Source organism: Gopherus flavomarginatus, chromosome 3 (genome assembly GCF_025201925.1).
Source record: "Gopherus flavomarginatus isolate rGopFla2 chromosome 3, rGopFla2.mat.asm, whole genome shotgun sequence".
NCBI lineage: Eukaryota > Metazoa > Chordata > Testudines > Testudinidae > Gopherus > Gopherus flavomarginatus.
The window spans coordinates 232673030-232693945 of NC_066619.1; the positions used below are offsets into that span (position 1 = coordinate 232673030).

At 44.9% G+C, this 20916-nt stretch overlaps 1 protein-coding gene across 7 annotated transcripts in view; it reads left to right on the forward strand.

Annotated features, from left to right (window-relative positions):
- The window catches only part of CLOCK (clock circadian regulator), a 134205-nt gene that overhangs the window by 68572 nt on the left and 44717 nt on the right, over positions 1 to 20916 (forward strand). For all 7 annotated transcript variants that reach the window (XM_050947525.1, XM_050947526.1, XM_050947524.1 and 4 more), the window contains 3 exons: positions 9488 to 9578; positions 17517 to 17576; positions 18941 to 19089. In XM_050947525.1, the coding sequence (XP_050803482.1) occupies positions 9532 to 9578; positions 17517 to 17576; positions 18941 to 19089 (256 nt within the window). In that variant the 5' untranslated portion in view covers positions 9488 to 9531. The remainder of the gene's footprint in view (positions 1 to 9487; positions 9579 to 17516; positions 17577 to 18940; positions 19090 to 20916) is intronic.

Here is a 20916-nt window from a genome sequence, read left to right on the forward strand (position 1 = left end):
TTTTGGTGGGTTGGCTGAGGGGCTCCCTTTAGTGGCACCTTCATGGTGCCGGATATATGCCCCTGCTGACCCAGCGCCCCCTAAGTTCCTTCTTACCGCCCATGACAGTCATTGGAACTGTGGAGTGCAGCTTCGCTGATCTCCACTCTCCCTAGCATTTGTATAGTACCTGTTAATAGTTTGTGCTTAGTTGTTAATAGTTGTTACTAGTTACTTAGGATAGTTAGAATTAGTGTACTTAGGGGGGTGGAAGAGGGTCTTCTCCCCTAGCCCGGTACCTGGGCCTGTGCCTGGGTCTCCAGGCTTCAAACCCTGCTCGGCTTGTCTGAAGCCGATGCCAACGGGAGACCCCCATGACTCTTGCCTAAAGTGTCTGGGGGACTCCCACCAAGCGGACATGTGCTGCATTTGTAAAGCCTTCAAGCTGAGGTCTAAGAAGGAGCAGGACATTAGACTGAAGCAGCTCCTTATGGAGGCGGCACTTAGCCCGGTTCCTTCCTCCGCTCACCGGGACTTGGCACCGTCGTCTTGAATGCGAAGTGCCCCTGCGGCACCAACTGGCCCTGCACTGCATTTGGATTCTGCTAAAGTCTCACAGCACCAGATCTCCCCGGCACCTCCACCACGGCGCTGGTCCTTTTCTCTTGGCCAGAAGAAGAAGCAACCCACGCAGGTGCCGACTGCTCCTTGTTTGCTGGCTTGACAGCCACCGACGCTTTCCGCACTGCAATCAGAGCCACCTTCTTTGCTGGAGGGCACAGGACAACTAACCGCTCTCGCACCGTCGACTCCGGCACCGGAAGGGCCATCGAGTCCAGTGCATCTAATCTCCCCAGTGCACACTGTGGTCAAACTGAGACTGCCCTCCATGCCAGAGACCTTCTCAACAGTGCGGGACCTGATCGTGCTCACAGAGCCAACTCCTCTGCAGCCGGCGGCACCTCCGGTGCAGACTGTGCTATCGAAGGGAAAATCATCCTTGATATGACCACGGTTACCGAGCGAAGCAGGACGGCACCGGTCCTGGTCCCAATCATGGTCCCGGCACCCATCACGGTGTCGTTCACAGTCCTGGCACTGATCTCGTTCTCGGTGCCAGTCGTACTCGCAACACCGCTCCGGCTCGCGGAGATCCGAATCGTGGTATGGCCGGTACCGATCGGACTCCCAGCACCGTTCCTGATACTGGTCAGAGCTCACTCGTTCCAGAGCCGATCCCGGCACTGATCTCACCGGAGTCACCATCGAGATCTAAATCAGGCTCCCGGTACCGATACAACTGCAGGCACCAATTGCTGTCTTGGTACCACTCTGTATCATGCCACCGGTTCCCAGCACCATGGCACTGTACAGCACCAGCTGCCTAGACTTGTTTGGGAGCAAGGTGTACTTGGCTGGAGGCTTGCAGCTCAGGGTGGCCAACCAGCAGATGCTTGTGAGCCGATATGACTATAATTTTGGCTCTCTATGCCAAAATTCTAGGAGTTGGTTCCACAGGAGTCCAGAGAGGAATTTGGGGCTCTAGTAGAGGAGAGCAAGAAGGTAGCCAGAACCTCCCTGCAAGCCTCTCTGGACACAACGGACTCGACGGCTTGGACCCTGGCCTCAGGCATAGCCATGTGCCGCATCTCACGGCTGCAGGTTTCTGGCTTACCAGAGTTGCAACAGACCCTCCAGGACCTACTCTTTGATGGCCATGGCCCATTCTCTGAAAAGACAGACTCAAGGCTGCAGAGTCTGAAGGACAACAGGCCATCATACATTCACTGGGCATGCATACGCTGGTAACGCAGAGAAGGCCCTTCAGACCGCAGCCTCAGAGATCCTACCCTCCCCCGCAGCCAAGACAGGACTTCTTTAGAAGACGCGGCCGAGGCGGTAAAAGAAAACAGACTGAGCACGAAGCCGGTCAAGGCGAAGGCCCTCTCAAGCCATCAGCAGGGCCTAAGTAGAACTTTTGACAGAGCACCAGTCTCCATTCAGGATCCTTCCCTGCCTTTCCAGAATCGTTTCTCCCACTTCCTCTGTGAGTGGTCTTGCAAACATCAGACTGTTGGGTCCTGCGCATGGTGGAAAGGGGATACTCCCTCCGATTTGCTTTTTCTCCCCTCTCCCACCCTCTTTCCCCGTCCCTCTTCAGGGACCCTTCTCACAAGCGTCTCCTTCTACAGGAGGTCCAATCACTCCTACATGTGGGGGTGATAGAGGAGGTTCAAAGAGAGTCAAGGGGCAGAGGTTTTTACTCCCGCTACTTCCTAATCCCCAAGGCCAAGGGCGGGCTTTGGCCCATCCTGGACCTACGTAGACTCAACAAATTCATGGTAAAGTCTCACTAGGGACCATTATTCCTTCCTCGATCCTGGAGACTGGTACGCCGCCCTCGACATGAAGGACTCATACTTCCACGTTGCGATCTCCCCAGCGCGCAGACGCTTCCTTCCCTTTGTGATCAATCAACAGCACTTTCAATTCACCGTCCTCCCTTTCGGCCTCTCCATGGCCCTCAAGGTGTTTACCAAATGCATGGCTGTTGTGGCTGCTTCCCTTCGTTGACAGCGGATCCAAGTGTTCCCGTATCTTGACGACTGGCTTATTTTGGGTCACTCCAGGGATCAGGTGCAGTCTCATGTTCAGCTCACCATGAACATGTTCAATCAACTAAGCCTTCTGCTCAATGGCGTGAAATCCACTCTGGTACCAACGTAGAGGATAGAATTCATAGGAGCAGTCTTAGACTCAGGCCTAGCCCAGGCACTTCTGCCAGAAGCATGCTTCCAATCCCTGACGAACATCGTCCATGGCCTGCAAAGCTTCCCAGCCTCAACTGTGAAAACATGCCTATGCCTTCTGGGGCACATGGCCTCTTGCACGTATGTGACCATGCACGCTAGACTACGACTATGTCCACTCCAAGCCTGGTTATCAACAGTTTACCAGCCAGGTCAGGACAGCTTGAACACGGTGGTTACCATTCCGCTAGGGATATTAGCCTCTCTAGACTAGTGGCTGGACCCCAAATCAGTGTGTGAAGGGGTGCCATTTCACGCCCTGCAGCCCTCCGTGTCGGTTTGCCCAGACGTCATCCACTCTGTCTTCCGGAAGTGGGGCTTTCCCCTGATAGGTCTATTCACCTCTCAGGAGAATTGGAAATTCCAGGTGTTCTGATTTCTCCAAGGATGCTCCCCAGGTTCCCAGTCGAACACCTTCCTAATACAGTGGAAGTCTCACCTGTGCTACGCCTTTCCTCCTTTCCCACTAGTCCACAGGGTCCTGCTCAAACTGCGCAGGGACAGAGCCCGTCTGATTTTGGTCCCCCGAGCATGGCCCAGACAGCACTGGTATACCACTCTCCTGGAGCTGTCAATGGATGTTCCAATTCCACTCCCGCTGTGGCCAGACCCGATCACTCAAGACCACGAATGGCTCTGTCATCCTGACCTGCAATCTCTCCACCTCACAGCATGGATGCTGCATGGCTAACTCAATCTGACCTGTGCTGCTCTCACTTAGTACAGCAGGTCCTTTTGAGTAGCAGGAAGCCCTCTACCAGGTCCACATACTTAGCCAAGTATCAGAGGGTAGCCGTGTTAGTCTGGATCTGTAAAAGCAGCAAAGAATCCTGTGGCACCTTATAGACTAACAGACGTTTTGGAGCATGAGCTTTCGTGGGTGAATGCATCTGAGGAAGTGGGTATTCACCCACGAAAGCTCATGCTCCAAAACGTCTGTTAGTCTATAAGGTGCCACAGGATTCTTTGATACTTAGCCAAGTGGAAGCGTTTTTCCTGCTGGTGCGCTCAGAGTCCTACGGCCCCTCTACTGGTGTCAATGCCTATCATCTTGGACTACCTCCTGTCCTTAAAGCAGCAGGGCTTGGCAATATCATCTATCAGAGTGCACCTGGCAGCTATTTCAGCTTTCCACACGGGTGAAAACAGGTGTTCTGTCTTCTCCAATCCCATGGTCACTAGATTTCTCAAGGGGTTGGAGTGCCTGTTCCAACGAATTAGACAACCAGTTCCTACATGAGATCTTAACCTGGTCCTCTCCAGACTCATGGGTGCCCCGTTCGAGCCGATGGCTTCCTGCTCGCTGCTGTACCTTTCCTGGAAGACAGCCTTCCTTGTAGCTATCCCCTCGGCAAGACATGTGTCTGAGCTCAGGGCACTCACATCGGGACCACCGTATACGGTGTTCCACAAGAAAAAAGTACAACTGCAACCCCACCCGGCCTTCTTCCCTAAGGTGATGTCTGCCTTCCATGTCAACCAGGACATCTTCCTCCCTGTCTTCTACCCGAAGCCGTGCACCTCTAGATGGGCACAACAGCTGCACTCCCTGGACATTCGCAGGACCCTCACCTTCTACATCAAGCGAACAAAACCTTTTAGGAAAACGTCACAGCTGTTTGTTGCTGTGGCAGACCGGATGAAGGGCCTCTGGTCTCCTCCCAGCACATCTTGTCCTGGATCGTATCATGCATTCATGCGTGCTATGACTTAGCCGGTGTCCCAGCTTCGAACCTTACCACCCACTCCATGCAGGCTCAGGCTTCATCCTCTGCTTTCCTGGCACACGTGCCCATACAGGAGATATGTAGAGCAGCGACTTAGTCATCAGTGCATACCTTCACTGCCCGTTATGTGATAGTTCAGCAGTCCAGGGGTGATGCTGCATTTGATTCAGCAGTCCTTCACTCCACGACATCTCACTCCGACCCCACCACCTAGGAAAGGCTTGGGAGTCACCTAATTGGAATCGATATGAGCAAGCACTTGAAGAAGAAAAGACGGTTACTCCCCTTTGTAACTGTTGTTCTTCGAGATATGTTGCTCATATACATTCCAAACCTGCCCTCCTTCCCCTCTGTTGGAGTAGCCAGCAAGAAGGAACTGAGGGGGCGCTGGGTCAGCTGGGGCATATATCCGGTGCCATGAAGGCACCACTCCAGGGGCGTGCCTCAGCTGACCCACCGAGTGTTGCTAGGGTAAAAATCTTCTGACGATCGTGCACGCGGCGCGCGCAGACACCTAATTGAAATGGATATGAGCAACACATCTCGAAGAACAACAGTTACAAAGGTGAGTAACCGTCTTTTCTGGTGCCCACAATTCAAGAGGGATGTGGATAAATTGGAGAAGATTGAGAGAAGAGCCATGAGAATGAGGCCGTCTACACTAGAAATCTTACAGCGGGACAGCTGTACTGATGCAGCTGAGCTGCTGTAAGATCTCTCATGTAGCGACTTTATGCCAATGGGAGAGAGCTCTCCTGTCGATATAGTTAAATCATCTCCAACGAGTGGCGATAGCTATGTCAGCGGGAAAAGCTCTCCCTCTGACATAGCACTGCGCACACTACTGCTTACACCGGTGTAACTTGCAGTGCTCAGGGGTGTGGTTTTTTTCACACCCCTGAGCAACTTACATTTTGCCCTCATAAGTGATAGTGTAGACATGGCCTGATTAAAAGATTAGAAAACATACTTTATAGCAGTGGTGGCCAAATCGTGACTCGTGAGCTGCCTGTGGCTATTTTACAGTTAAAGTGCAGCTTATGGAGCCCCCCATGCACCCATTCTCTGCCTACGAGACTGCGGGGGGGGCGGGGACTCGGGGCTTCTGCCCTGCGACGGAGTGGTGGGGCTCAGGGCTTCTGCCAGAGATGACTGGTGCCTGCTGAGACTGGGAGGCGGGGCACAATTTAAAGGTTCGGTCCTCCCAACAACTGGAGGCATGCCCCTCCTCTTATCCTCAGCGGCCCCTCCTTGCTGCTCCCAGCTGTTTGCCACTGCTTCTCCCCACAGCTGCAGCTCCCAGCTTGCTGGCTTCAGCAGTTGCCATGCAGGGAAGGGGCCCGGCGACACTATGTGGCAAAAATCGAGTGTGGGGGGGGATGTGACCCCACATGCACCCCATGCATTGCCTCTGGTTTCTGCCCTGGGAGAGGGGCGGGTGTCCTGGAGCTTCAGCCCTGTGGGGCACAGCTGCCCGTGCATGGCTCTCAAACTTCTGAATATTGTCGTATGTGGCTCGGAGGGTCAGTAAGTTTGACCACCTCTGCCTTATAGTGGTAGACTCAAAGAGTTCAATGTATTTTGTGTGACAAACAGAATGTTAAGGGATGGCTTGATTAGTCTATAAGTACATATATGGGGAGCAAGAGAAAGGTATAACACGATGTGATGGCTGGAAGTTGAAGCTAGACAAATTCGTAAGGCATTCATTTATAACAGTAAGAGTAATTAACCATTGGGGCAATTTACCAAGGGTCCATCACTGACTATTTCTATATAAAGATTGGATGTTTTTCTAAAAGATCTGCTCTAGGAATTATTTTGGGGAAGTTTTATGTCTTGTGTTATAAAGGAGGTCAAACTAGATGATTACAACGGTCCTTTCTGACCTGAGAATCTATGAATCATTAAGGCTATGATTTTAGCATGGAGGCCACAGTGTTCACAATAAATTGTGAATGTTTTTTAAGTCTGTGACATCAATCAATGCTGGTTCTTGTGGGTCAGGATGCCTGCTCTGGCCACATGTTTGCACCACCACTCAGGTTTAGTGCATCTGCTCCTCCATTGATGGAGATGAAGGGGCAGATGGGCCAAATTTGATTGGCATAGTGAGTGGCCCATGTGGTCAGAGTGCCACTCTGGTTTGGCATGTCCGCTCCTCTAATGCATTATAGAGGGGTAGACAGGTCAAATTTGATTGGCATTCCGACCTGGCCCATATGGTTGCAGCGCCACTCAGGTTTGGTCTGTCCACCTCTCCATAGCATGACAGAGGAGCAGACAGGCCAAATTTGACTGATGTGGCCAGCTAGAGCACGGGGTTGCAACACCTCTTAAGTTTTGGTGCATCTACCCCTCTGTGGCATGATGGAAGATAGAGAGGCCAGATTTGATTGGCTTTGGAACCTGGCCCATGTGATTGCAGCACCACTTAGTTTTGGTGCATCGGCCCCTCTGTGACATGATGGAAGGGCAGATGAGCCAAATTTGTTTGGTGTTGCAACCTAGTATACAAGGTCACAATGCCACTCAGTTTTGGCACGTCTGTCCCTCTGTAGATTGAGACAAAGGGGAGGATGCATCAAACCTGAGTGGCCTTGTTACTTAGTGTATGAGATCACAATGCTCGGTGTGGGGAGCCATGCCCAGCCTTGCAGGACAGGAGCTGCCAGTGAAAGGTGGGCTCACTTTCCAGTTTCCCCAACACCCACACCACCCCTCCTTGCCGGGGAAGACTCAATTTCCAGCCCCTTGGCACCTCGTTTCCTCATTGAGTCAGGCTTGCTCTACACCCCCTTCTGTGGGCCATGAGCTTTCTGTGGTTATGTTTTTCCTTCCACACACCTCTGACATATAATGGACTAAAAATTTGTGTGACAGAATTGTAGCCTTAATCATCTACACCCAAGGTCTTTAGTCCCATTTCCCCATAAGTTCTCTTACTTCTCAGGCAAGTTCAAGGTTTCCAGTGAGGGCAGGCACCATTTGGTGCCCAACTCTCCCCAAATTCAGCACCATTCTTCCCAAGGTGATTGTGTGTCTGTTCTGTTCTGTAGAGGTTTTTATGCCATGCTGATCAATGTAATAGTATCTGAGCACCTTCCAGCAGTGCATTAAGCAATCTGACTATGCATCTCTCTCATTTGTTTTTTCTCTCATCCAGAGGGAGAAGTGTGTGTAATGGAGTGTATTATTTTGGTAAGGTTTTATTAATTTGTTAAATAAATATATCTGTTGCTATGTGTTTATATTAAAGAAAGCCAGGTCAAAGAAATTGGTACTGCATGTGGAGAGGAAAGTGGTGAGGTTTCTCATGGTTAGTTCCTGGAGGAGTTCATTCCACAGTCTTGAACCACCCCCGGGAAAGGTTCTTTCTCATGCACAGACGAAGTGTACTCTTACTGTGGAGAGTTGCCTTGTCCCAGAGAAGTGAAGTTATCAACTATGCTCTTCACCCTGGAGCTTCAGAGACTGTCTTCTACATATCCTGGGCTCAAGCATGGGGTGCTTTGAAGTTAAGGACTGAGACCTTGAACTTGATCTGAAATTAGGGCACCAGTGTAGAGGGTGGAGGACAGGTGTGATGTGTTCATGTAACCTGTCTTCCTGAGGGGAGACACTGCAGCCTTTTGTACTTTTGGAGTTTCCTAAGTGTTGAAGATTTCATGCCCAGTTATATTGCATTGCTGTAGTCCAGCTGATAGTGATGAAGACATAAATAACTAAGGCCAAGTCTTCATCCACCAGGATGGGATGGAGTCTCCTAGCAAACCAGAGATGGCAGAAAGTATTACGCATGTCTGTTGTGATGTGAGAGCTCAGTGTCAGCGAGGAATCTGAGAGTAATCCTAGAATACGGACTGAATTGACCAATTGTAGATGGGAACCTTCAACCAAAGGGGAGATTGCACCATAGCCGCAAACTCTTCAAAGTACTTTGCTTTACCCACCAGCATCATCTCTGTTTTGCTCAGCCAGCTGTTTTTCATTCATGAGCTGATTTCATCCAAGCATTGGGCCATCTTGGTGTGGTCACATGTGGTGCAGAATAGGTAGAGATGTGTGTCAGTTGTGTATTGATGGTATCTGAGTCTATGTTGTCTGACCAGTTCTCCTAATGGTTGCATGAAAATATTGAAAAGGACTGTATAGAGAATTGATCCTTGTGGAACCCCTCAAGTGAAGGGTCCAGTGGTGGAGGTGGTTTCCCATCACTACTCTTTGGGTGCATCCTTCCAGGAAGGACTCAGACTATTTTAGCATGTTACCCTGGACTCCTACTAAACTTCTCAAGCAAGACAGCAGTATCTCATAGTCAACACCATCAAACACTGCAGAAAGGTCTGGGAGGATGAGAATGAGTGCCTTTTGATAGGATGAGATCATTCATCAGTGCCATAAAACAGTTTCAGTTTCTCTCCTGCCCCTTTAGGGAACTGTTTTCCCCTTGGCAGTCCTTCACCATGCCTTTCCTCTTGGGTGTGTTCTCCCCTCCTCCTTTTTCTGGAATGAACAGGATTTGGCTTATATGGTCTCCAGACGACTCCCACTTCTGAAAGGATTGGAGTCAGTTGCTTGGGGTTACTTTTTTCTTCTCCCCTTATGACAGTTCACTTTGTCATATTCCCTGAAATTTATTCACGTTCTTTGACATATGGGCCAATATAAAGAATAAAAAACTGTTGCTGAATACAGAGGTAAATGAAAGTTTAAACTGGCTTAGCCCAAGTTGGTTCATCATGGCATATAGAAAAGTGATAGCCTCTTAACCTCTGTATCTGGTGAAATAAGATGTTTAGGTTCAGCTATATGGGATACATAATTGACATAAAGAGAAAAGGTGGAGGGAAAATAAAAGTTAGAAGCACCACTCCTTTTGGGGCATGCCGGAGCTTCATACTTTCTATCAGGGAAAAACCAACATGTTCTACAAAAGTTATATTTCCATTTGTTTCTGTTCTCAACCAGGCAGACGTACAAATGTCTACCACAAGACTAAAGTGTGACATGTTATGTTCTTTACCATAAGGACCCATAAAATGAGCTCCATTACTGACAGGTATGTTGTTAGATGATTTTGTTTTAACTGATTTATAGGTAAACATTTTGATGATGTATTCTTATTTAAGATTAAGAGTAGAAGGACTCCAAGTCAGACTTAAATGTAATGAGGTTTTGATTTTTGGCAAAGTTAAGGTCTGTTAACTACACTTTAGTTATGAAAACATAGCTATGTAGGCATCACATGTTGTAGTACATGTTTTTGTTTAAAATTATATTATTTAAATATGTTTTATATTTGGAACAGCAGCTGCCTAATTGGAATTGTGTTTTGAAATTTGTTGTATTCTTAGGGTTTTTCTCTTGAAACAACTGATCTGGGGACTTGTTTTAGAATTACTTGAATCCAAGAGCTGGGCTTAAGGTGCTTTCATAGCAATCTGTGGCCTTCTTTTTGTTATAAAATGCTTTACATTGAAGTTTTGAAGTTTTTAGAAAATGAAAAAAGTTTGCCTATTGTATAGAACACAATTGGCTTTTTTATAATCAATTCATCTATTCAGAAACTAGGGGTAGAATTTTTTTAAGTGCCAAAATGACAGCTTCCCAAGTTTCAAAAGTGACTTGGGCACTTAGGAAACTAGGTTTCATTGACTTTCAGTGAAACTTGGGCTTTTAAATGTCACTTTTGAAAATGGGACTTAGGCACTTTTGAAAATTCTACCACAGGATTCTCCTGCACTGGCTTATTAAGGAAACGGAAAGAATAATCAAACATGTTTCATAACATTACACCCTTCCTCCTCTTTTTGTCAACTGTTGGTACTGTATTTTACAGTACTAACAGACAATACAGTTCTAGTGCTTGCATATATCCATTACACTGTAGGTGTGTGTGCATCCTATGCACCAGTGCCAGAGAGTTTTCCTTAGTGGTACCTTTAGGGGCATCCCAGCTCCTTGTGCTTTGAATGGAGAGTATATAGAGGATGGAGCTGCCCCACCCCTCCTTCAGTTCCTCTCACCATTAGTGGTCAGAGAGTTCTGTGCTCCTCATGAACAAATTTCTTGCTGCTTTTTTTCTTACCTAGTGGTACTTTTTCATCACTCCATTTTTTTCTTTTCTTTTCTAATTTTAAAATTTCTGGTTTTAGTTGGGGAAAATATATCTATCTATCTATCTATCTATATATATATTTATTTCAGTCAGGCGGGCCTCAAGGTCTTGCCCTTAACTGGGGCAAGCTTGTGCCAAGATCCCTTGGCTTCAAGTCCTGTTTTGGTTTCCAAAATCCCATGTCTGTCAGAGAACCTGAGGAAGGCTAAAAGCCACATTGAACTGGAACTTGCAAAGGGAATCAAAACCAATAGTAAAAGGTTCTACAGCCACATAAATAAGAAGAAAACAAAGAAAGAAGAAGTGGGGCCGCTATACACTGAGGATGGAATGGAGGTTAAGGATAACCTAGGCATGGCCCAACATCTAAACAAGTACTTTGCCTCAGTTTTTAATAAGACTAGTGAGGAACCTTGCGATGATGGAGGCATGATAAACGGGTATGTGGATATGGAAGTGGATATTACCGCAACTGAGGTAGAGGCCGTACTTGAACAGCTCGATGGGACGAAGTCGGAGGGCCCGGACAATCTCCATCCGAGGATATTAAAGGAACTGGCGCATGAAATTGCGAGCCCGTTAGCGAGAATTTTTAAGCAATCGACGAACTCGGGGGTTGTGCCATATGACTGGAGGATTGCTAATGTAGTTCCTATTTTTAAGAAAGGGAATAAGAGTGATCCGGGTAATTATAGGCCTGTTAGCTTGACATCTGTAGTATGTAAAGTCTTGGAAAAAATTTTAAGGGAGAAAGTAGTTAAGGACATAGAGGTCAATGGTAATTGTGACGAATTGCAACACGGATTTACTAAAGGTAGATCGTGCCAAACCAATCTGATCTCCTTCTTTGAGAAGGTGACGGATTACTTAGATAAAGGAAATGCGGTAGATATAATTTACCTAGATTTCAGTAAGGCGTTCGACACGGTTCCGCACGGGGAGCTGTTAGTTAAATTGGAAAAGATGGGAGTGAATATGAAAGTTGTAAGGTGGATAAGGAACTGGTTAAAGGGGAGACTCCAGAGGGTCATATTGAAAGGTGAACTGTCAGGCTGGAAGGAGGTCACCAGTGGAGTCCCTCAAGGATCGGTTTTGGGACCGATCTTATTTAACCTTTTTATTACTGACCTTGGCACAAAGAGCGGGAATGTGCTAATAAAGTTTGCGGATGACACAAAGCTGGGGGGTATTGCTAACACGGAGAAGGACAGGGATACTATTCAGGAAGATCTGAACCACCTTGTAAACTGGAGTAATAGAAATAGGATGAAATACAATAGTGAAAAGTGCAAGGTCATGCATTTAGGAATTAATAATAAGAATTTTGGATATACGTTGGGGGCGCATCAGTTGGAAGCGACGGAGGAGGAGAAGGACCTTGGGGTACTGGTTGATAGCAGGATGACTATGAGTCGCCAATGTGATACGGCTGTTAAAAAAGCAAATGCGATTTTGGGATGCATCAGGCGGGGTATTTCCTGCAAGGATAAGGATGTGTTAGTACCGTTATATAAGGCGTTGGTGAGACCCCATCTGGAATACTGTGTGCAGTTCTGGTGTCCCATGTTCAAGAAGGATGAATTCAAAGTGGAACAGGTTCAGAGACGGGCTACAAGGATGATCCGAGGAATGGAAAAACTGCCTTATGAAAGGAGACTCAAAGAGCTTGGCTTGTTTAGCCTGGCCAAAAGAAGGCTGAGGGGGGATATGCTCGCTCTATATAAATATATCAAGGGGGCTAACGTTAGGGAGGGAGAGGAATTATTTAAGTTTAGTACTAATGTAGGCACGAGGACGAATGAGTATAAACTGGATATTAGGAAGTTTAGACTTGAAATTAGACGAAGGGTTCTGACCATTAGGGGAGTGAAGTTCTGGAATAGCCTTCCGAGGGAAGTAGTAGGGGCAAAAGACTTTCCTGGCTTTAAGACAAAGCTTGATAAGTATATGGAGGGGATGTTATGATAGGATCGTTAATTTGGGCAATTGATCTTGAATTACCACCAGACAGGTCTGCTCAATGGTCTGCGGGGAGATGTTGGATGGGATGGGTACTGAGTTGCTGCAGAGAATTCCTTCTTGGGTGCTGGCTGGTGACTCTTTCCCACATGCTCAGGGTTTAGCTGATCGCCATATTTGGGGTCAGGAAGGAATTTTCCTCCGGAGCGGATTGGCAGGTGCCCCGGAGGTTTTTCGCCTTCCCCTGCAGCGTGGGGCACGGGTCACTTGCTGGTGGTTTCTCTGCAGCTTGAGGTCTTCAAACCATTTTGAGGATTTCAATAACTCGGTCCTGGGATAGGGGTTGTATAAAATTGGATGGGTGGGGTTCTGTGGCCTGCCTTGTGCAGGAGGTCAGACTAGATGATCAGACTGGTCCCTTCTGACCTATGAGTCTATGAGTCTATGCTGCTTCAAGTGCTTGGGTGAGTGCCACAAAAGAGAGATGGGTGCTCCATTTGCAGTAGTTTAAGGGGCGGGGCAAAGAAGCTGAGAGAAGAACACCGTCATTATATCCTTGTGGAGGCTGTCCTTAGGCCAGTGTCTGAACCCCTTTGGTTGTCCAAGGGAAGTTTATTGACAACGCCTTCTTGGAGTGCTCCTTTCGCTTTACCTGGGAATAGGAACCACAGGAGATTTCTGTCACTGGGACTCTTGTCTTTGAGGCCGAAGAGATTGGCGCAATTGTGGTGAAAGAAACATAAGAAATAGACACTGGACTCCTCGGAATCCACGATACAGTATTGCTCCACGGAAGGTCACTCCAGTACCAAAGGTAGAATGACATCTCTGATCGTGGTGGGGCAACAACCCATATTAGTGCAGACAACACCAGAGGCCTATGTGGTGACGAGAGATGTGCTATGCCTATCAGTACCATTGTCGGCATTGATTCAGGGCAGAGATCCTCGGTCAGTACTGGTGCAGGTTTTGAGACTGTCAGCTCTGGGGCACTCTGTTATGGGTCCATCACGTAAGGGCCCAGTACCACTGTTTTTGGCCTCATCCATTCTGGTACCAGCCTCTACTCTGTGACATGGTATCATCAACTAGGAAGCCCTCTATGTTTCCTCCAGTGTCACATTCCTGGCATAGATCCAGAGGATCAGACCCAGTACAGCACAACCATGGCTATTGGAATACTCTGATTCTTCATCAGACTTAGAGGTGGGCTTTTGAGTCTCATACTACCGAAAGTTCAGAGTGCTGTTCTGGTCCTTTTCTCTTACTCATTAACTGTTTTGAGAAGAGTAGAGCCAGGAATTGATATGTTTGGACCTGTGCTGGACCAATATTGGGACCCATTACTGTACCAGCCTCCTAGCTGGCCTTATTGGATGCTCCCCAGTATCTAGATCAACATTGCAACTACCTCGCAGAAGCAGATCCCTTAGGGAATAATCTTTTTCTGATGGTACTAAGGCCTGTGACGGTTGGTACCCATCAACCTTTACCTCAGGATTTACCTCAGCCTGCTTCAGACCAGTAGCGTAATCCAGTACTGTAGGACCACCCTCGGGAGCATATTCCCTTGCCTCCCTTTCATGCATCTTCTTCATCACCTGATGAAGCCCTGATATTGGAGGTGTCCTCTCTGGTCCCAGATTACCTTTAAGGTGTACCTTAAAGGAGAATACCAATTCTTTACAAGTGGATCTTGTGGAGGAGAATACCCACCAACTGATCGACCCTGTGCATCTGGCTATGACAGGAAAGGTAGCCCTGCCTACAAATGATGCCATTATGCAGGCTATTTAAGATGCTGTGGAAACCCCCCTCCTCCATTTCACCTGTGGCCAGATTAATGGAATGCAAATACCGGGTTTCATCCCAGAGGTTTGAGCAATTTTGTGGTGAGTTGTCTGGTCTCTCAATCAGCTCTGCAGCGTTCCTTGGATGTGGTGGATTCTGCTGGCAGGGCTATGGCAATGACTATGCGCCCTTGTACTTGGCTGCAGACCTTGGGCGTTCCTGAAAACATACAACAGACAAATGAGGCCCTTCTCTTTCAGGGCTGTCCTTTGTTCTCATCCACAACAGATGAGGCTTTACACACTCTAAGAACTGTGGAACAGTTTTAAAGCCCTTGGGCCTCTACACTCCAGCTATGAAGAGGACAAAATATCATCCTCAGTTCCAGCCTAGACAGCAATATTTCTTCCATTATGCTGACCATTCCAAAAGAAAGCAAAGGTTTCAGAGAGAGAGACCTCTTCCTCTTACTTCCTAAGTCTCTTCATCCAGACATCCACAGGCCACGAAACAGTCCAAGTGGTCACTGAGAGCATCATAGCAGTGTTTTTTTTTGTGGACAAACAAGGGAGTGCCAAGTCAGACCACTTCTGCCAGGAGGTGGTTGAGCTGTGGAATTTATACTGAGTCGCTCTCAGGATTTCTCACTTGCCAGGTATTCAGAATGGCCTGGTGGATCACCTGAGCAAATCCTTCAGTTTAGACCACAAATGGTCTTGCAACACAGCCATTCTAGGTTTGGTGTTTGGCATAGGAAGTTTTCTGATGGTAGATCTGTTTGTGACTTGGCAAAACAGGAAGTGTCCCTGGTTTTGTTCCAGAGCAGGTCACAGAGCTGGGTCAATCTCAAATATTTTCCTGGTTTCCATAGGATAAGGACGTGATGTATGCATATACCAGAGCCCCTGATTCCCAGGTTCATTCTCAAGCTGAAACAAGTCGAGGCAGAATGATCATTATAGCTCCAGCCTGGCCAAGGCAGCCATGGTATTGTGAGTTATGCGAGCTGTGTACTCGAGGACCCTTGTTGTTGCCACTAACCAAAACTGTGGGCAGATGTTGCACCCAAATTCTCGGGTGTTGCACCTCACAACATGGTTCATCAGTGGTCAAATGCAGAGGAGTACGCTGCTCAGTGGCAGTCCAGAATGTCCTCCTTAATAGCAGAAAACCTTGTACAATAACACCTTACCTGGGTCAATGGAAGTGCTTCTCCATATGGGCAACCTCCTATAATGTATTCCTGATGCAGTCTAGCATTCAAACAATTCTGTACTACTTCTTGCATCTTAAGCAGTGGAGAAAGTCTAGCTGTCAGCTCCATTAGACTGCATCTTGCCACTGTCTCAGTGTTTCACTCTCAAATTAATGGTAGAGCTGCTTTTATTAATCCTATCTATTAATCCTATCCTATCTTGACCAGGTTCCTGAAAGGTCTAGATTGAGTGTTCCCACCTATCTGGGACCAGTGCCAATTCGAGATTTGAATTTAGTGTTACCTACTTTTTTATGGATCCTTTTGTGGCATATGTCCCTGTTATGACTATCTGAAGATCAGTGATGTGGTCTTCCATACATACATTCACCAGACATTCCACGTTGGCTGAGACATCAAGGGAAGATGCCAACGTAGGAAGAATAATCCTACAGTCTCTCTTCCAAAGAGACTCTGAACCCTGCCACCTTGGATTTACAGCTTGGGAGTCACCTATTGCGAGATGGATATATGCATGAACTCAAAAAAGAAAGAAGAAAATTACTCACCTTCTCATAACTGTTCTTTTTTGAGATGTGTTGCATATGTCCATTACACAACCCACCCGCCTCTCCCAGTGGATCATAGTTTACCATCAGTTTCCAGTGCAAAAGAACTGAGAGTTCAGGGCAGTTCTGCTCTTTATACCCTCTCCTCCGAACATGAGGAGCTGAGGTATGGGCAGGGCCGCCTCTACAGGTACTGCTAAGGAAAATTCTCCAATATTGGGTGCACAGGATATGTGCACACCTTATAGTGTAATGGACATCTGCAACACATCTTGAAGAACAACAGTTTGAGAAGGTGAATAACCATTGATTTACTAGCATCTGTCATTCACAGTATCACAAATCACTTTACACTATGTGAGTCACAAATTAGAGAGAGAGATGAGTGCAAAGTAAGATTTAGAGGGTAAGTGTTTTCATATCTTGAAGGAAGGAAGATTAACTTTCCCAACTCAAATAAGTTATGAGGAGACAAAAATTGGAGGACTGTACTAAGTAGACATGGAAATTAATAGAATAGCTGAGAGAGGTAAGATGGAGAAAGTCTAATATATGGTAGTTTTGAAAACCAGGCATGGATTGATTCTCACTTTAAAATAAATACAAAAGAAGTGATATAGGGAATAAAGTGCAATATGGTCCTATTTAAGTGAAAGAGTATATTCTGCATTCTGGTGTTTAGAGACTGATTTAGGAACACCGTAAAAGAAATTGTAATAGTCAAAAAGAGGCATTGTGTAATGTTTGAGTGATATTTGGAATATTATTTATAGCTAATTTTAAATTTTATATTTGTAAAATAACATAATGGGATGAAATATAGCACATTCCTCTTCCGTCTAATCTTAATAATTTATTACCATATACAAATGATGCTTTAAAAAAAAAAAAACTATGAATAACCCTATAATTTAAATTAAGGGCTTGCAAACAAACAACAAAGATCTTATGGCAAAGTGATTCTGTCCTCTCCTTTGTTTTGAAGGACAGTAGCAAAGGCACATATTTAAAACTAACTCAGGATGGTGTAAGCTAAGTACACAGAGAGGATTATTTGTGATATATCTCATTAAAAACTTAAATATTCTGAAAATAACTTGAGATATATCTTAGAAATGTCAGCCTTTCAAAATACAGGGTTTTAGTAAACTAAAGGCAACAACTTATAAAGTCCGTGGATTCATGGAAGCTGTTTGGCTTTGTAAAACTTAGATCACAATAAAACAGTGCTCCTGTATCTTGGGTTAGTTGAACTATTGAATGATGAGCTTCCTTTGCTTGCTATTTTGTGTATTCCTTCTCATAGTGTTAGCAGTCTGTGAGAGACTATTGTGCTCTAATGTTTGTCTGTTTTCTCGCTTGTAGAGATGATGGTAGTATTTTTGATGGTCTGGTGGAAGAAGATGACAAGGATAAAGCAAAAAGGTAGTCTTTTTTTAAGTTAGCTTATGCTAAAATGGCCTTTATTTGACTGCTTTGATAAATCCAAATATATTAACAAAAAAAAAATGTGACTGTGTTTGTGACCATACAATAAAACAGAAGTTCCCCGTAGTGTTTATATGTCAGGTTATGTCATATTTTTCTACATATGGTTTATTTATTTTGAGGTATTGGTTAAAGGAATCTTTGTGCCTCAAGTTCAAATATGGCTATTCTTGTATATGAAGACTCTTATTTCAAGTAATGGGCAGCTTGTTCCTTCCCTGGGACAATGGATGTCTTGAATGGAGGATCCCTCCCAAACGCAGCCTTCACTGTCATGGCTCCAAGGGTATGTCTGTACTGCATCTGGGAGTGAGCCTCCCAATCTGGGTCCACAGACCGCCACTCCCACTCCAGGCTTGAAAGCCTAAGCTCCAATCCAAGTTACATGATCTCTGAATAGCAGTACTATATAGAATAGAACCTCTTCCCAGGTTACTAACTCAAGTCACTAATTAGGCTTGGATTCTCAGTTTTCTTTTATGGTGGTTAAAAGGGTTTCAAGGCTCAAATTGATTTCAGCTGGAACATGAATAATCTCTACTCCTTCCTGCCTATAGCTGATTTAGAGAATGGCTGGCCAGTAACAGGCTGTTGTGCCCACTGGATTTCTGCTCTTGCAGATGCTCCCCAGAAGGATATGGGTGGCCCCCCCAATCTTCACCAGTAGGCACAAAGGCATACGTCGCAAGCATCCCATTCTAGTGATTCGGGCCATCACTGAAATAGGCACTTGCTGCTTCGGACAGTTGGAGAAGTTCTGTCATCAGAGTCAAGTGCCTAGATTAGATCAGTTCTCCCCTTTTTGTCCTGCTGACCCACAGCAAGACAAAAGGAAGGAATGTATATTGCTGGAAATGACTTAGTTTCTGAAATCTCTGTTTAACATCCTTGTTTGCGACAGTGACTAATGACACCCAGGTAAGAGGACAGCATAGTAGCTTAATTTTAAAATAAACAGCTGAGTAATTTTTGTCCTCGTCCCTAAGTCCTCCATATACTTAACACTTGTATCCTGATCACAAATGAATGGTTAGATGTTTGACTATTAGATGAATATTGAATTGATGGTTATATTTGCTACCATCATCAAATTTTATCTCATTTTGGTGTTAATCTGTAAGTAGATGTTCATTGTTACATTCACAGAATTTATTCTATCAGTAATACACACCTTTGTAAGAGATGACTCCTCTAACTCTCATTCCAAATTGAAAATTTGATTAAACTTGTCATCTGTGAAATATTCTTGACACAGTTTGCTTCTGTTTTTATAACATGGTTTCCATTTTTGTCTTTTTCAGAGTGTCTAGAAACAAGTCTGAAAAGAAACGTAGAGATCAGTTTAATGTTCTCATCAAAGAGCTTGGTTCCATGCTTCCGGGTAATGTTCGGAAGATGGATAAATCCACTGTACTGCAGAAAAGCATTGACTTTTTACGGAAGCACAAAGGTAATTCTGTGGTGTAACAAGATAAGTGGAAAACTGGAATCTTTCAATTGGGTTTTGGTTCAGACCTTTAATTCTCCCCAGTAAACTTCAAAACAGCTCCCCAAACCAAAGCTGTGCAAGGGATATCTTTACAAATGAAAGATTTCCACATACAGACATCATAAATGGAACATGTTTAGTCACTCAATAAGCAACTAAGCCAAGAAAATGTTGTATGAATAGATTAGCACTGTACAAAGTGCACCAAAATCTTAATTATAGTTTTAATTTTTGTATTGTTAATTTTTCAAAACCTACAAATTTCCGAAGCGTCTCCATTTAATTATATGAATACATCTACGTAGGAACACCCTCCCCCCCAAAAAATGTCTACACAGCAATTTTTAGGCCCATGGCATAAGCCGGAATCAGTTGACCTGGGCCCTGAGACTTGCTGCCCTAGTGTGCATTTTTTGTTTTGCTGTGTAGACGTGCCCTGTGTCTCTTTGTGTCTTGTTAGTTTTTTATGTTTTTGATCCCTTTCATACATAATAATTCTAAAGCTACTTCTTGAGCAGAATTCTGAAGGAAATTACAATTTTTTATTTTATTTTCATGTCACATGATTTTTAGTAGCTGCCTTATAGTATTGTTAGTGTCTGATCTCTGAGAATAAACTGAAGAATTAGCATTTTCTTGTCAGTCCACTAAGTTATTTTCTGTGTACTTTACAAATTCCATTGAAATCCTCAGTTTCAAAGAAACTTCAGTATGACAAGAGAATTTTCTGCTTTGAGAAAATTGTCCTTATTTGTTCGAGTGTCTAAACTAAGGAAGTTTCTTAATGTATTAACAGAATGGATGGTTATTCCTCTCCAGGGTGGTTGAGTTTGATTCAAAAGTATCTTATTTTCTCTCAGTCTTTCTCTCAGTTAAATACAGCCATGGCTTCCTCCACACCTAGTTTTTTCATTTGTTCTTTATACATTAATATAGCACCTTGCAGTTCACGCTGATGGCTGTGAGATAAAAAAAAAATTGTTTATTACAAAGGTACACCTAATTATACGTGCTCATTATACTAATATAGTCTGAAGTTAGCCTTCCAGACTCAGCGGATGAGAGCTATTGCATGCTAGCCAAAAACAAGCAAACTGAAACAAAACACTGTCTGCTAGGTAACATACAGGGGATATGATGAAGTGAAGTTGCCCTCTTCAACTTTTGAGCAGAATATACTGTCTTTCCCGGGAGGAGATGAAGAAATAAGAAACATATAATGGTAATATAACCCGTATGAAACAGATGGATAATATAACAAGCAAAGCTGGGAAGACAGTTCATACATATACCTATCCACATGTTCATATGGTGATTGTCAATACAACTTTCATCACATGGTTATACTTGCATGCCCATTGTATGTGCTCTATTTGAGTATTATGGTTACTGTCTTGATAGCACCAGGTGCTTATTAGAACAATACCATTAAAACAGTAAATACAATAATTAAAATGGAACAAAAAAGAGAAAACATGCATGCACGTATTAATAGATTTAATAACATTAAATGTTTAATCATGCTGTGTTATGTTAGTAAGACATATGTTTAACATTGATACTTCTGAAAACACAGAAACAAATCAATCTAGTATCAAACCCCTTTTCTCCAAGGAGAGTTAGTCCATGTAGGACACGCTGAAGTTTTTGTAATGTTTTCTATTGACTAGTTATTACAAGTAGGTGAAATATGCTACTGTTTTGTTTCATAATGGGTTTATTGCTTGTATTTTTAATGGCTGTTTGCAACATTGGCATCCCAAAACATTTAAAAAAAAAAAAGTAAAA